Raw genomic sequence first — 14,638 nt, 5'->3', positions numbered from 1 at the left:
AAGGAAAGTAATTTATATATTTTTACTATTGACTTACATCAGGAAATAAAACATAATGGATTGCAATACAGAGGTAAATTAGATTTATAGCTACAAATTGTACGGATAGCTATATATAGTTAAGTTTACAATTTTAACAGCAACAATATATAATGTAACTCTGTAATACATGGTTTCCTCCGTGGTTTAGCAATTTAGGACATCGCCTTGCTTCTGATAGTCGCAGGTTTGATCCCTCGCATGGTTCTAATTTTTGTTGTTTTATAGTTTGAGTATTTTTTATATTCAATGTATATGTATTTACAAAAAAAATGTATTTAAATATTATTATCAGTTGTCTAGTACCCATAATAGAAGCTCTGCTTATATTGGGATGACGATATTGAACATATTCTTTAAACTTGATTAATGTGAAAATATAATTTACATACTGAACATTAAAGTTGCGAATAGAATAACAACGTGGTAACAAATCACCAGACCAAATAGCTGCACCATGGTTGCTTCTAGTATTTCAGTTATATCCAAGTTCTAGTTTGGAGAATGCGAACATCGCATCCATAGATCAGTCGACGTGGGAGGCTGGCCCTAGGCAATATCATTCACTTACTTTCATAGCACCCTTATGTTACTTATTTAAAACTTTAAAGATTTGACCTGTTATACTATTTTTTTGAAGTAACAGGTCAAATCTAACTTGGATAGTTTAATATATAATTTTTCAATTATATTTCAAATCACTGCAATATTTGTTATTATTATAAAAAATATATGCAAGAAAAATAGGTTAGACAGAATTACCCGAGCCGATAACTTTAGTAAATCATTAATAATATCTACTATAATTTAATTACAGACCAATTATTTAAGTTTCTAATTGACAATATTGCCACAAAATAGCTATGACATATAGTTCCATAGAAATGATGAATTGTAATTATAAAATAATGAAAATGACGTGCGAAATACATATTTTGCTTACTATTTGATTATTACTAGTAGATAATAAATACAATTTATGAATAATTATTATAAAATATAAAAAATAAATAACTGCTGTACTATTTACTGTTTATAGCTCTATATTATAGAATAATATTTAGTTATATTTGACGATGACACGATAAAATAACATTATATTGCTGACCTAAAAAAGTATATGAAGGATGATTAACCTTCACATAAAATATAATACTGATATCGGTACCTTTGCTTCATTTTTAAGTATTTTAAATTTGGAACAAAACACAAGTTTGTCCATATACCGCACCAAAAGACACACATATACGCCCATGGAGTTGTCGCGTACGAAGCAAATAAAAATAGCCACCAGAGCATATTGCCTTATACGTCTGACAGTGTCCCTTGTCACATGGCATGGAACTTAAATCAGCTGCCGATACCATACACCTGTGGAAACGTCGATTATGCAAATGGTAAGGGTCTTTAACTAAACCGCGCTTTGGTGTTGCCAGTTGGTATTTTTAAAGTAGCAGTTTGTTTTATTGCTGTCATTGTTTTTATGTTATTTCCTAAATTATACATAACCTATTGAGTTCTTTTTGCTACTTCAACTGAAGTAGCTAACTTGATGTTATTATACTATATGAACCAAAGGATTTGGTAAATTATTTTATTAATTTAGCTTTTGTTATAGCTAAAACTTTTAAAATATAATTTACAAATATAAAATAATAAAAATTTATAGTATATAAACCTTACATTTCTTTATCATATCCATTTAAGTAAAGAAGCTCTAAAGAAAAGGACAAAAATTCAATTGCTAAAATAGGTTTATAACAGGTTTGAGAATTACGATGTTTATAATCTGATAACGATTAATTATAGTTTCGAACAACTTCAAAATAGAGCAGACTCTCAACTCGCCTGCATTTTTTGTAAGCCTATACTATGCGATATCATTACATAAGTTCTACCCATTTAAATAAATATTTGAAAAATATTAAGTATTCATTTTGATACTTGAAATAAAATTATTTTATATAAATATAAGCCGTGGTACATAATGGTAACACTGTGTGTTTAATACCTAATAGTATACGCCAGCATTTCAATGGGCATGTAGAAATAGAAACTGTCTGTACAATATGCTGTATCTTGTCTAATTAGATCAAAGCCTTTTGGTTTTGAGATAGTAAATTGAACCTTTGATAGTAGAAGATTGTATTCCATATATAAAACTAATTTGAATAGGTACTATAATGTTAGCATTGGATCAACATGCAAGCAAACCATATTAAAAACATCAAAGTCTATTAGTAAGTAAACGATGAAAGCAAACAAAAATTAAAGTTTAATTTAGAATGAATATTCTTTTTAAAGAACAGAATCAAATAAGGCTCTAAGCAAATAACTAAGTTTTAAAAAGAGGATTAGAAAATAATGAGAGTGAATGCTTTCTTAAATAGGTAACCACTAAACCATAAATGGCCTAGTGGACCAACCCGATTAAATACAGAAAAAATCATTAGTGCCGATTTGGCCATAATAAAAAAATTGTGTCAATTAAATTTACAACTAATTCTCGGTGATGGAAACACCAATAACTAATGAAAAAAATGTGGAAATATTAAGTATTGCATGTTTGTCTCACAGTGCCTTTAGACCTACCCGATGTGGGATAAAAACGTTAATGGCCACGGAGGTTCTTTAAATAGTAAATACGTCATACTATTAAACAATGTATGAATCCGATATATATATATATATATATACTGACGTAGTTTGTTAACATTATTTATGACATTATCTTTTTATCATTGAAATCTCTTTATAATAACATATTTGTATGATAATTTTGTTATAACCCAATTAAAATTGTATTGTCTATAGAGTCTTTAATAATATATATAATTTATATTACTAGTGGAACGCTGTTTATTACTATATATAGCGCAATTAATTCCACACAACAGGCCAATAACTGCCGATGTGAGTAATAAACAGGTAATGTACTGTTTTAAAGCCAGTAGGCAGAGCGAGCTCAATAAGCATTATATTAGGCTATAGCCCCTGTTAATATGAAGAGAAATGCTTATCCGAAATAGATCGAAGATAATTAAAGCCTCATCTGGTTAATAACTCCAATCAAATTTTATAATCGTTTTGTATGACTTCCTTTCAAATTTTATGTTACTATAAAGTATTACTTTAGTATTTATTTATATGTATCATAATAAACACGTATTTTTACAAAATAATTATTATTAATGTATTAATTATTTAACTAATATTCGCATTTTTTTTATGACAATATTATTTTATTGCTTCTTTTTCGATAATTTGTGGTAATAAGTTTACTTGTGCAAATCTTATATAATAAATAATTGCTATTGCATTTAGCTTGTCTATTCTGAAAATAGTAAAAGTTAGCCATAAATAAAAGGTAACTCACAATATTTGTTATATTTTTCTAATTGTATCGAAAGGGATGAATACCATTTTCATTGTTCTGCACAATGAATGTAAAGCCACTGTAACATTAATCTTAATTAAGATAAACAAATTTAAATCACTTTCTGTTTCAAATTAGGCCCTGTTATCTTCCGTCCAACAAACTGCGAGACAACAATTCATCAATCAAGACAAGGATATCTACTTAAAAGCACATTAACTACTTAAACACATAAAGTTGAAACATTTAACAGGTGTTTAAAACATTTTTTGTATCAATACAAAACTTATCTCCATACCTTTGTAATTGTTATTAACGGATTCGAAACTATGATAATCTCCATCCATATTAAATTGTCAAAAAACGCCTTCAACATTCATTTATAATGCTAGTTAAAACTTAATGCGATAAAGTTGTATCGAGTCTACAAAATATTTGATCAAAGAACTTAGTCAAAGTGAGACTCGTTAAACAAACTATACTGGAAAGAATTGTTTGAATATTGGGCGGATGTAGATGTGATGTAGGCCTGACACAGTGATGCTATAATGATAGTTTGTAACTCGTTATAAAATAAAAACGAGGTACGAACGATATGCATGGTTGCATTGGCCCCTAATGTGTAACGCCTATCTGTGTTATATGTACACATAGACAGTGTTATATACTGGAACGCTATGCATCAGTAATTTAAGCAAATGCGTATTAAAATGGCCGTCATATTCTTTCCAAACTCAATGTTATAAGTTTTAGGGATATAGACAAGAATTCTAAAAGATTTCAAAAAGTTTAGAATTGACAGCTATGCTGCCTTCACTTAATTTTACATAAATTGACTGTGTTCAAGACATTTACAAAATATGAAATTATTAAAAATATTTTTTACATTAAATTTATTTAAATTGTTATAGCAATCATTTAAAAAGTTTTGTTCAAACTGGCCTGTCATCCCTTTCTGTTTGAAACATTTGAACTATAAAAACCTATACTTCTGTAAAATAAACAAAATATGTAATTGTGTATGTAAATAAGCGTTTATAAATTTTAAACGACATATGATTTTAAATTTTAAATCACATGTTGTTTTAATTTTCCAACAATTTGGAATACTAATCAACATTCTGATTTACCATCAAAGTGAATTTCCTCCATTTTCAAGGAGCTGTTAGTCTATAATAATGGTACATTTTTTTTTCTTAACGAATGTTTTTTTTCGTTACATATTTATTATTTGAAAATCTAAAATACAAAGACGAGACCTTTTTTATTTGATATAAAATACTTTAAGATGTAAATATGTCTCGAAATACATATTTTACAGAATATAATTTATGAAGTTAACATGATCAATCTGAATACTTTATCCAGTGATAAACTGAATTTAAATATTTTAAACAAGAAAGTTTAAGACGCGCCTAATATCGGACGAGCGAAGAAAATTAAACTTGTTAGTATGTTATCTAAGAACAGTAGGTCTACCACGAAAGTTACTGCCGATTATCGCGTAACGAAACGAAAGACGACCGAAATACTAGTTTAAAGGAACCATGAAGTTTCTTCGGAATAAGATATTTCGGACGGGTACCATAGACTATGATCGTGAACGAATGAAAGATGAGAGGTCTTTTATTATACACTCTTAAATTAGGAAAAAAATAAAGTGGTATACTCCGGATAAAATAAAATGTACAGTCCTTTATATTTAAATGTATTAATTATAAACTTCTAAAATTAGTAGTATTTTATGTCATAAGAAAACGTCAAACCTCTATTTATATTTGAAAATAACGTTACTGCGTATTACAAATATTTTTGTTTTTATTTTTTTATATATAAACTTAAGAATTATCATCACAAGTGTTTTTGAATAATTTTTTATTGCTAAATTTGTTCGTTAAACATCAATGAAAATGAACATCTAATAACTTTGATTTTATTTATTAGTTTCTATTTATGACAAGCGCTAACAAATGTATTTATGCATTTAGATGAGTAATCCCACTGTGGAACAAGTGCATACACTCCTAACATTCCTAGCAGAGCACCAGGAGTTAGCTCATGGCCACTGTAGAAATGCAGAAGGGCGAACAAGATCCACCCAATTATGGGTTCGTCTCACAGACGAACTCAATGCATTGGGTGGATGCACTAAAACTGTAAAGCAGTGGCAGAAGGTAAGCACTTTTCTTGATATTTTAGTACGTGATATGCATTTAAAATGTTAAATAATTTTGTTATTAAATAAAATGTTCCAATACTGATACTTTATAAATTTTAGGTATGGGCTGACAAAAAATATCTAACTAAAAAAGCTGCTACTGCTGCTCGAAGGTCTGCCACAGCCACTGGGGTAGGGCCATCATCTGCTGAGCCTTTAAACCCAATACAGTGCAGAATATTGGGTATTATGGGAGAGGGCTTTGGAGAACCTCAGTCGGATGCACATGTTCCTGCATTTCCAGAGGTATGTTGTAAAACCATTACTAAAATAGTGCTAACTGTTATCTCTAGACATATATAACATAATGGATGTCATCAAAATACATGGTGACTTCCATAGTATTTCTCATGCATTACCATTCCTTTTATTTCTGTATATAAGGTACCTAAATAGCCTTTTCCCACCTTTCAAACTGAAATACAGCTATGCAAGGACAGCTGCTTCATAGCAGAAATATGAGTTGAGACAGAGTCGGTACCTTTTTATATATACACAGTTTTTCAATGTTAACTAAGAAGTAAAGATAAGACAGTACTAATAAATAACACTTACTTATACCTTATTATTGATTAAAAAATTTATATCATAATAAATTATTGTTATATGAAAATATTTCTGTAAATATTAAGATTATTAGTAATGGGGGCTTATAGTCCTAATCACTAGTATATTCCTAGACATCAAGTCTGGTATTAGTACCAATCATGCATACCGAAAACAATAATGATAATAATTATTTAAAAAAAAACTTTTTTAGAACTTCAACGGCTACTACACGTCCAGAGCGACGACGCCGTCGAGCAGACGCCATTGGACCTCGCAGTGTACGCAGGCGTTTGTTCGAAATGGAGGAGCGGCGAATCGCAGCGGAGGATCGACGGGTGGTAGAGTCAGGGCTGATTCGCCAATCACTCCAGGAATTAAATGTATTAATAAGGGATCGATTGGATGGTCTACAAATAGACTTAAGACGACTGAATAGATGAAATTTTGTTTTTTTTTTTAATTTGACATGATTAATGTTGATTTGTGTTAGTTTGTTGATTTGTTAAATAATGAGTATAAAAAAAGTTACTTAGCTTTAGATATATCATTGTTGATTTGTTATATAATGAGTATAAAAAAGTTAGTTAGCTTTAGATATATCATTGTTGATTTGTTGAATTATGTTAGTTTGTTGATTTGTTAAATAATGAGTATAAAAATGTTACTTAGCATTATATAAGTATTTACAAAGACACAAAGTACTAAACTACAGTTTTTTACTGGTCATTAATTTAATGCGCCTTGAACTACACTACTTAGTTTGCATATACTTATACAACATTTTTCTGAATGAATGTTTAATCATTTATAATTAGTGTTATTTTAAAAAATGTTTAATATACAATTTTGATTTTACTTTTATCTATATATATATATACCTACATATATGTGATTATAAAATAAAAATATTTTATTGTAAAAAGTTTTTAATTTTGTAAATAAGTAATGCCTTAACTTCTAATAGAATAGAATAGAAAATCATTTATTCAAATAAACTTATTATATTGCTGTCATCTATGAATTCATCTATCCTATAATAGGCTTTTTTACATAACATTTGTTTAATATCAATTTTAACAGCATTTAGGTAAAATTAGTATATTTTTATTGCATAAGTTTCTACTTGTACAGTCTTTAAGTTTCTTGAAACTATCTAAGTTTTTCCTTGTATACATAATATTTCATAAATGTACTGTGAGGCAACGGTGAGGATATTTGATTCTTTAAAGCCTTGATGTAATGACTAGCTCGAACCCATACCATAAATAGAACGTATGGCTCTCTTCTAATCTTTATATACCTGAAAGAAAAGAAAACATACTTAACTGTGAGACTTGAAATTTGATAAATGCACTTGATAGCTTATAGACTATTTGTTCGCGACTATTGTAAATATTTGATTATTGTTAGCTTAATAAAATTTATAATTGTAGTAGTTTCAATTCCCTAATAGGTAGAATTAAATATAATTGCATTGTATGTAAAGTTTAAATTAATAAATAAAGGAGCGAGTAGAGGTGGTCTTTCGCGCTCTCCGTCCCGCTCGCACCTATGTGCGTAACACAATCGTTACCTAGTACGTGACACGGTGCGAGCGGGCGGAGTATAAATATAGGTGCCGAACGCGGCACAATTCATTCCGCTTCCATCGCTAGTACAGACCACTGAACTCTGCTCGAGAGGATACTTACACTTGTCTTTCTTGTTTCCACCTGCACCCGCAACCTTACAAACAAGTACGGGGAATAGATACCCGTACATCTGGTCCTTCGAGAAGCCGGATTGTTGGAAGAAGAAAGCAAGACCATCTGGTCCTTCGAGAAGCCGGATTGTTGGAAGAAGAAAGCAAGACCATCTGGTCCTTCGAGAAGCCGGATTGTTGGAAGAAGAAAGCAAGACCATCTGGTCCTTCGAGAAGCCGGATTGTTGGAAGAAGAAAGCAAGACCATCTGGTCCTTCGAGAAGCCGGATTGTTGGAAGAAGAAAGCAAGACTGCACAGAGATCAAGATCACAGATGCCAACAACAAGAAGCCAAAGAACAGCCATGGAAGCTCAATCAAACGAAGAAAACACCGCCGCCGTCACGTCGCCTGTCGCCGCTACACCGACCGTCGCCGCCACTACGTCGCCTGCTGCCGCCACTACGTCGACCACCACGACGTACACGTCCTCGGAACCTACTGCTACCACGGAGACTTCCGCGGAGACTTCTGCGGAGACTACCACAACAATTCCAAGGGCGCCGCGCACCACAGCTTCAAAAAAGAAGAAAGAATTGGCTAAAGCCCGAGAAGAATTGCTACGCAAGGAGGTAGAACTGGCCGCCGCACGCGTCGCAGCATTGGAGGCAGACACGGACGACGAAGAGGAGGACGAAAATGAAGAGGACGCCGCCACATTAAGAAGAGAGAGGACTACGGACTGGATTCGCCGGACGAGCACATTGGCACTCACAATGGAGCCGCACACAGAGAGGACGACCGCCGACTTGCATCAGGGGATTAATATCTCATCGATACCCGCCGGAGAGGGAACGAAAGCGCCGCAGCCGCAGCCGTGCAGCGACGCATTCCGACGGGACCATGCAAGCCACAACGGTCCGAGGGAAGACTCCATAGCACCAATGATGCCAACGAAGAAAGAAGAGGATTCACTGAAGGGGGGCATCGACTATAAGGAATTGGCGACTGCAATGACTATGGCAGCTCGCGCAATTCAGCCCTCCACGGTGCCGCGAGTCACAGAACTACCACCCTTCAACGGCGCGTCAAGCGAATGGCTGCCCTGGAAGATGGCCTATGAAGAGTCTGCGGGGCAGCTGACCGAGCAAGAAAACTTGGGTAGATTACGTCGGTGTTTAAAGGGTGCGGCCAAAGAGGCTGCACACTGTCTTTTCGTCGGGGATACGTCTGCAGCAGAAGTAATACAATTACTTGCTACGAGGTTCGGCCGTCCAGGAGCACTCGTGATGGCCGAGATGAATAAACTTCGTGCGCTGCCGCGGCTGTCAGACAACCCCAAGGACATCTGTCTATTCGCGTCCAGAATAGCCAATGTCACTGCAACAATTCAAGCCCTGAAAAAGAACCACTATTTGTACAACGAAGAAGTGACAAGATCCATCACGGAGAAGATGCCTTCTGCGCTACGATTCAAATACTACGACTTCGTAGCAGAACAGCCAGCTGATCAACCGGACCTAATAACGCTCTCCAAGTTCCTGCAAATCACCGCAGCCAGGTGCGGTGACTTCGCACCCGCCGAAGTAATAGTAAATGAAGACCGGCGGGAGCCAGCAACGAAGAGAAGCGTGAAAACATACATCACGCAGGAGAAACCGACTTCACCGCCGTGTCCGACGTGCAACAGGGAGGGACACGCACCACCCGATTGCATCACTGTGAAGAACGCCGAGCCACAAGCAAGATGGGAGATAGCAAAAAAACACAGGCTATGTTTCCGTTGCCTGAGGATAAAAAGATTTCGTCACAACTGCAAGACGAAGAGATGCAACGTTGGTGGGTGTACACACCTACATCACCCACTCCTGCACGTCGACACCATAGAGAAGAAGGACAGCGAGCCCTCCGATGATAAAGCAGCCGCAGTCGTCGCGTCTGCGAGAGAAGATAAGAAGATCGCATTCCTCAAGATAGTGCCGATACAAGTGATCGGTCCCAAAGGAACGTGCGATACATACGCACTCCTGGACGACGGCGCAACGTGCACCATCATCGAAGAAGCAACAGCGAAGCAAATCGGCGCCACTGGCCCTCCCGCACCCTTCTACATAGAGGCCGTGGCCGGGACACGCATAAACGCCGATGAATCGAAGCTTGTCCACTTCACAATACGGGGACGAAGATCGGAAGATCATGCCGTGTCTGCGCGAACCATGAAGAAACTACTGTTATCTCCACAAACAGTATCACGCAGCGCAATAGAAGACTGTCCACACTTGTACGATATAATAGATCAGCTGACATATGAAGAAGGTCAACCGACGGTTCTGCTGGGTCAAGACAACTGGCATTTGCTGCTCGCACATGAAGTCAGAAGAGGCAATAAGACACAACCGGTCGCATCACTCACCGACCTGGGTTGGGTGTTGCACGGCACGGGAGCGGCGAGAGCGAGACAGCAAGTGCACAGAATCAGTCACTTAGTCGACGGGCAAGAAAATGAAGAATCCATAGAACGATTAATGAAAGAACACTTCGCTCTCGAATCACTGGGCGTCACACCGAAGCGCTCATACAATGAAGAGGAACAACGCGCGCTGAAAATATTGCAAGAAAAAACTCGCCCGTTACCGGCGGGAGGCTACGAGACCGCGTTGCTATGGAAACGCGATAACGCAACGCCGCCGGCTAACTACGACTCAGCAATGCGACGCCTCGAGTTAATTGAGAAAAAACTCGACAAGAATGAAGACATGAAGAACAGATATAAACAGCAAATTACCACGCTGTTAGAAAGGGGATATGCAGAAATCGCCCCACCGGTGAAGACTGAACGAGTATGGTACCTGCCACACTTCGCTGTCATCAACCCACAGAAACCGGACAAGCTGCGCATCGTGCACGACGCCGCCGCCAAGACAAGGGGCATTAGTCTCAACGACATGCTGCTGTCGGGACCCGACCTACTCCAATCACTACCTGGGGTCCTCATGAGGTTCCGACAGCGCCGTGTGGCGGTCACAGCGGACATCAAGGATATGTTCATGCGTGTCACAATACGAGAAGAAGACCGAGACATGCAACGGTTTCTATGGAGAGGAGATCGACGCCAGGGTCCAGCTGTCGAATATAGGATGAAGAGCGTCATCTTCGGGGCCACTTCGTCACCATGCACGGCGATATACGTGAAGAACAAGAACGCCGAACTACATAAAGAAGAGTTCCCGGAGGCGGCTGCAGCGGTGGTCGTCAATCACTATGTTGACGACTACCTCGCTAGCTTCGACACTGAAGAGCAAGCCGTACGAGTCTCAAGCGAGGTCGCCTACATCCACAGCCGGGCGAACTACTATCTTCAGCGCTGGGCATCGAACTCGCGCCATGTACGAGAAGAGTTCTCACATAGAAATGAAGAGAACATGGTGCAACTCGACGCTGAGAAGATACTGGGAATGGTGTGGCGGCCTGAGGAAGACAGTCTCGGGTTCAACTTCAACGGGAACAAACTTCCGTTACACATCATACGAGGCGAACGCACCCCAACGAAGAGAGAAGCCCTCCGCGCCGTTATGTCGCTGTTCGACCCATTGGGCCTGGCCACACCCGTCACAATACAAGCCAAGAAGATATTACAAGAAACGTGGCGCACGGGTATCGGCTGGGACACCGAACTGCAAGAAAGGGAAGCAGCAGCGTGGCGGAGCTGGATATCGCACGCACAGCAGTTACCCCACTTGGTAATACCACGGTGTTACCCCGGTGTGGCGACGGCACATACGACGGAGCTTCACACATTCGTCGACGCGAGCTCAGATGCATACGCCTGTGTCGTATACTGGCGGGCCGTATGCGTGACCGGCGAGGTACGTGTGTCACTCATCGCAGCCAAGGGAAGAGTGGCCCCTTTGAACAAGGTCACCACTATACCACGCCTGGAGCTGCAAGCGGCCGTACTAGGGAGCCGCCTGTCACGCACGGCTGTCGAAGAACACGATCTGAAACCTGCCCGTCGTGTCTACTGGTCGGATTCGCGTACCGTACTGTCTTGGTTACGCACCGGGCCGCGTGCATTCAAGCCCTTCGTCGCTCACCGAGTCGCTGAAATTATGGAAGATACGAAAACGAACGAGTGGAGATGGGTGCCGACGGCCGACAACGTCGCGGATGATGCCACACGCGACGTGCCACACCACTTCACTTCAACACACAGATGGTTCCGGGGGCCGCAGTTTCTATATCGACCAGAAGAAGAGTGGTCTCATGAAGACGATTCCCACCAGACGGAAAATACAAGCGAAGATCGCGCCCACACAATACCCCAGCTACAACACCGGCGGGAGCCCCGAGCTACACACGGAGTCATCAAGTTAGAAGACTTGGTGCTGGTGGCGGACGGCAACCTGCCTCGGAACTCCTGGCCGCGCGGCGTGGTGGTGGCTACGTATCCGGGACCGGATGGTGAAATACGGGCGGTCGACGTGCGCACTAACAAGGGGATACTTCGGCGGCCTACGAAGAAATTAGTAATCCTGCCAATCGAACAACGCGAACTCGAATTAAATACAGCTTAGCTGCGGCGGGAGATATGTTCGCGACTATTGTAAATATTTGATTATTGTTAGCTTAATAAAATTTATAATTGTAGTAGTTTCAATTCCCTAATAGGTAGAATTAAATATAATTGCATTGTATGTAAAGTTTAAATTAATAAATAAAGGAGCGAGTAGAGGTGGTCTTTCGCGCTCTCCGTCCCGCTCGCACCTATGTGCGTAACACAATCGTTACCTAGTACGTGACACGGTGCGAGCGGGCGGAGTATAAATATAGGTGCCGAACGCGGCACAATTCATTCCGCTTCCATCGCTAGTACAGACCACTGAACTCTGCTCGAGAGGATACTTACACTTGTCTTTCTTGTTTCCACCTGCACCCGCAACCTTACAAATAAGTACGGGGAATAGATACCCGTACACTATTCAATATAATATCAGCTAATAATATTTAACATAAAAAATACTGAAATACAATCTATAATCATCTTTTATGACATCCTAATAATGAAAAGGAATGACAAAACATTGTATTCTTGTTTGTTCACCAATTTTATATGTAGTACAACTACAAAGTTAACAATTACGATTTATTTACCCAGCAAATAAGTTGTTTCTCCTTGAAGACTCTCCAAATGATCTTTGATCTCGTTATGCTCCCAAATGAATGCATCATGAGTGGCACCACCATAAGAGGCGTCAATATTCATAATTTTTAAATTACTGTCAGCAATCTAAAAAATAGGACAAACATTATAAAGATATTTGCAGATAGTGACAAATATGAATAACTTGAGAATTATTTATACACTATGCAAATTTTACATAAAATACTGTACTTACAACTTGAACATTTAAAGAGTGGTAATGTTTTCTATTGAAAAATCTCTCTTCATTGACTGTTGGCCGAATTATAGCTACATGGGTGCTGTCGATACATCCTATAACACCAGGGATACCATACTGTGTAGCAAAACTGAAAAAGAAATATAAACTACTGATTATTTAAACATCAATTAACTTATGATGATTCCTGAAATTAACAACAATATCATTTATAAATTTACAGCTACAAATAGTTGACTGAACTAAATTAATAGTATATGTATTATAAATCGACAAAGAGCATAAAATTCTATAAAGTTAAATCTTAATCATATTTAATATACATAAACTTACTTTCTCTTCAATATGTTCCTGTCTTCCCTGGACTGAGGAAATCTTATATATTTCCTTAGTATATAGGGTGTATTTAGGGCATCTGTTACATCCCTGATGCAGTTTGAGACAGACTGCTGAGCCATAGTGGTGTCTAAATTTTGTCCGACTGCACCCTGGTAGCTACCACTGGCATAAAAATTTAATGCAGTGAGAATCTGAAAAAAAAAATAGATATGGGAATACTAAATAATAGGTAAATACTAAATTTTTTCATCTACAAAATGTACATAAGTTCTTACTTTGGTTATTGGATCGATTGCTCAACTATTTTTAGGCAGGGGTAATAATCGTACCACATACTGACAAAGATTCTCGAAGACTTCCCGACTGAGTCTGTATTTAGATACAAACTCGAAGTCGGGAATGGATCTTTGGAGGTACCTAGTACGCATTTTTCTTTTAAACCTGCGTCTTTCAATTTCTTCTTCATTGAGGGCTTCTAAAATTCCAGCCAATCTTGGCATAATGAAACTAAATCAAAATAAAGTAATGCTAAGTTGTAGGTTATATTCAACACAATAATATTTAAAAACACTAATTAGTTTAACTTTTATCACATTATTCACTGTAACAGATTAACTGAATTATTAATTAATCACTTTTTTATATATTACAGCACTTATATACGTAAAATCCATACTTACGAAAGTAAAAAGTTAACTATTTAGGTTTCGTCTACTTCGCACTTTAAATCACGATAAACGTGCTGTCAAAACGTCATAATAACGTACGAACGGATACTTCATGGTACGATTTGGGACGATCGAAACGATATTCTCCGTTTTCGGGCACGATTTCGGAATGAACGTTTTTCATGGTACGAATCACACGAAATATCGATCCGAAATTTCGGAATTGCACTTCGTGGTAGACCTACAGGTAACTTTTTAATTGCCTTACCAAAATTGTCATATTTTCCTTTGAGCTTCTTATAATGTAATAAGCGAATGAAGGAAGTAGAGGGGTCAAGTCTAGAATTTTTATAAGCACTTTGTATTCAAG

The 14,638-nt window shown here is 37.6% G+C and overlaps 1 protein-coding gene and 1 pseudogene across 1 annotated transcript; one reads left to right on the top strand and one right to left on the bottom strand.

Moving 5' to 3' along the window:
- Positions 1 to 5,321: 5,321 nt before the first annotated feature.
- LOC131851023 (uncharacterized) lies at positions 5,322 to 12,436 on the top strand. The gene is made up of 4 exons (XM_059201446.1): positions 5,322 to 5,589; positions 5,694 to 5,879; positions 6,394 to 6,587; positions 7,960 to 12,436. The coding sequence occupies exons 1-4, from the start codon at positions 5,404 to 5,406 to the stop codon at positions 12,434 to 12,436; spliced, it is 5,043 nt and encodes a 1,680-aa protein (XP_059057429.1). The 5' UTR covers positions 5,322 to 5,403.
- Positions 12,437 to 12,966: 530 nt separating this feature from the next.
- On the bottom strand, positions 12,967 to 14,134 carry LOC131851107 (putative nuclease HARBI1; annotated as a pseudogene).
- Positions 14,135 to 14,638: the final 504 nt, after the last annotated feature.

The sequence above is a fragment of the Achroia grisella genome, unplaced genomic scaffold (assembly GCF_030625045.1).
Source record: "Achroia grisella isolate CSIRO2021 unplaced genomic scaffold, CSIRO_AGI_Agris_v1 utg780, whole genome shotgun sequence".
Lineage (NCBI taxonomy): Eukaryota > Metazoa > Arthropoda > Insecta > Lepidoptera > Pyralidae > Achroia > Achroia grisella.
The sequence above is the reverse complement of the archived record's forward strand: the minus strand, read 5'-3'. Positions and strand labels throughout refer to the sequence as shown.

What these genes read in the sequence shown, in the direction of transcription:
- LOC131851023 (XM_059201446.1), top strand. Translation starts at nt 5,404, where the DNA reads ATGAGTAATCCCACTGTGGAACAAGTGCATACACTCCTAACATTCCTA. An exon ending in CTGTAAAGCAGTGGCAGAAG is followed by an intron (nt 5,590 to 5,693) that starts GTAAGCACTTTT and finishes TATAAATTTTAG; the next exon opens with GTATGGGCTGACAAAAAATA. An exon ending in ATGTTCCTGCATTTCCAGAG is followed by an intron (nt 5,880 to 6,393) that starts GTATGTTGTAAA and finishes AAACTTTTTTAG; the next exon opens with AACTTCAACGGCTACTACAC.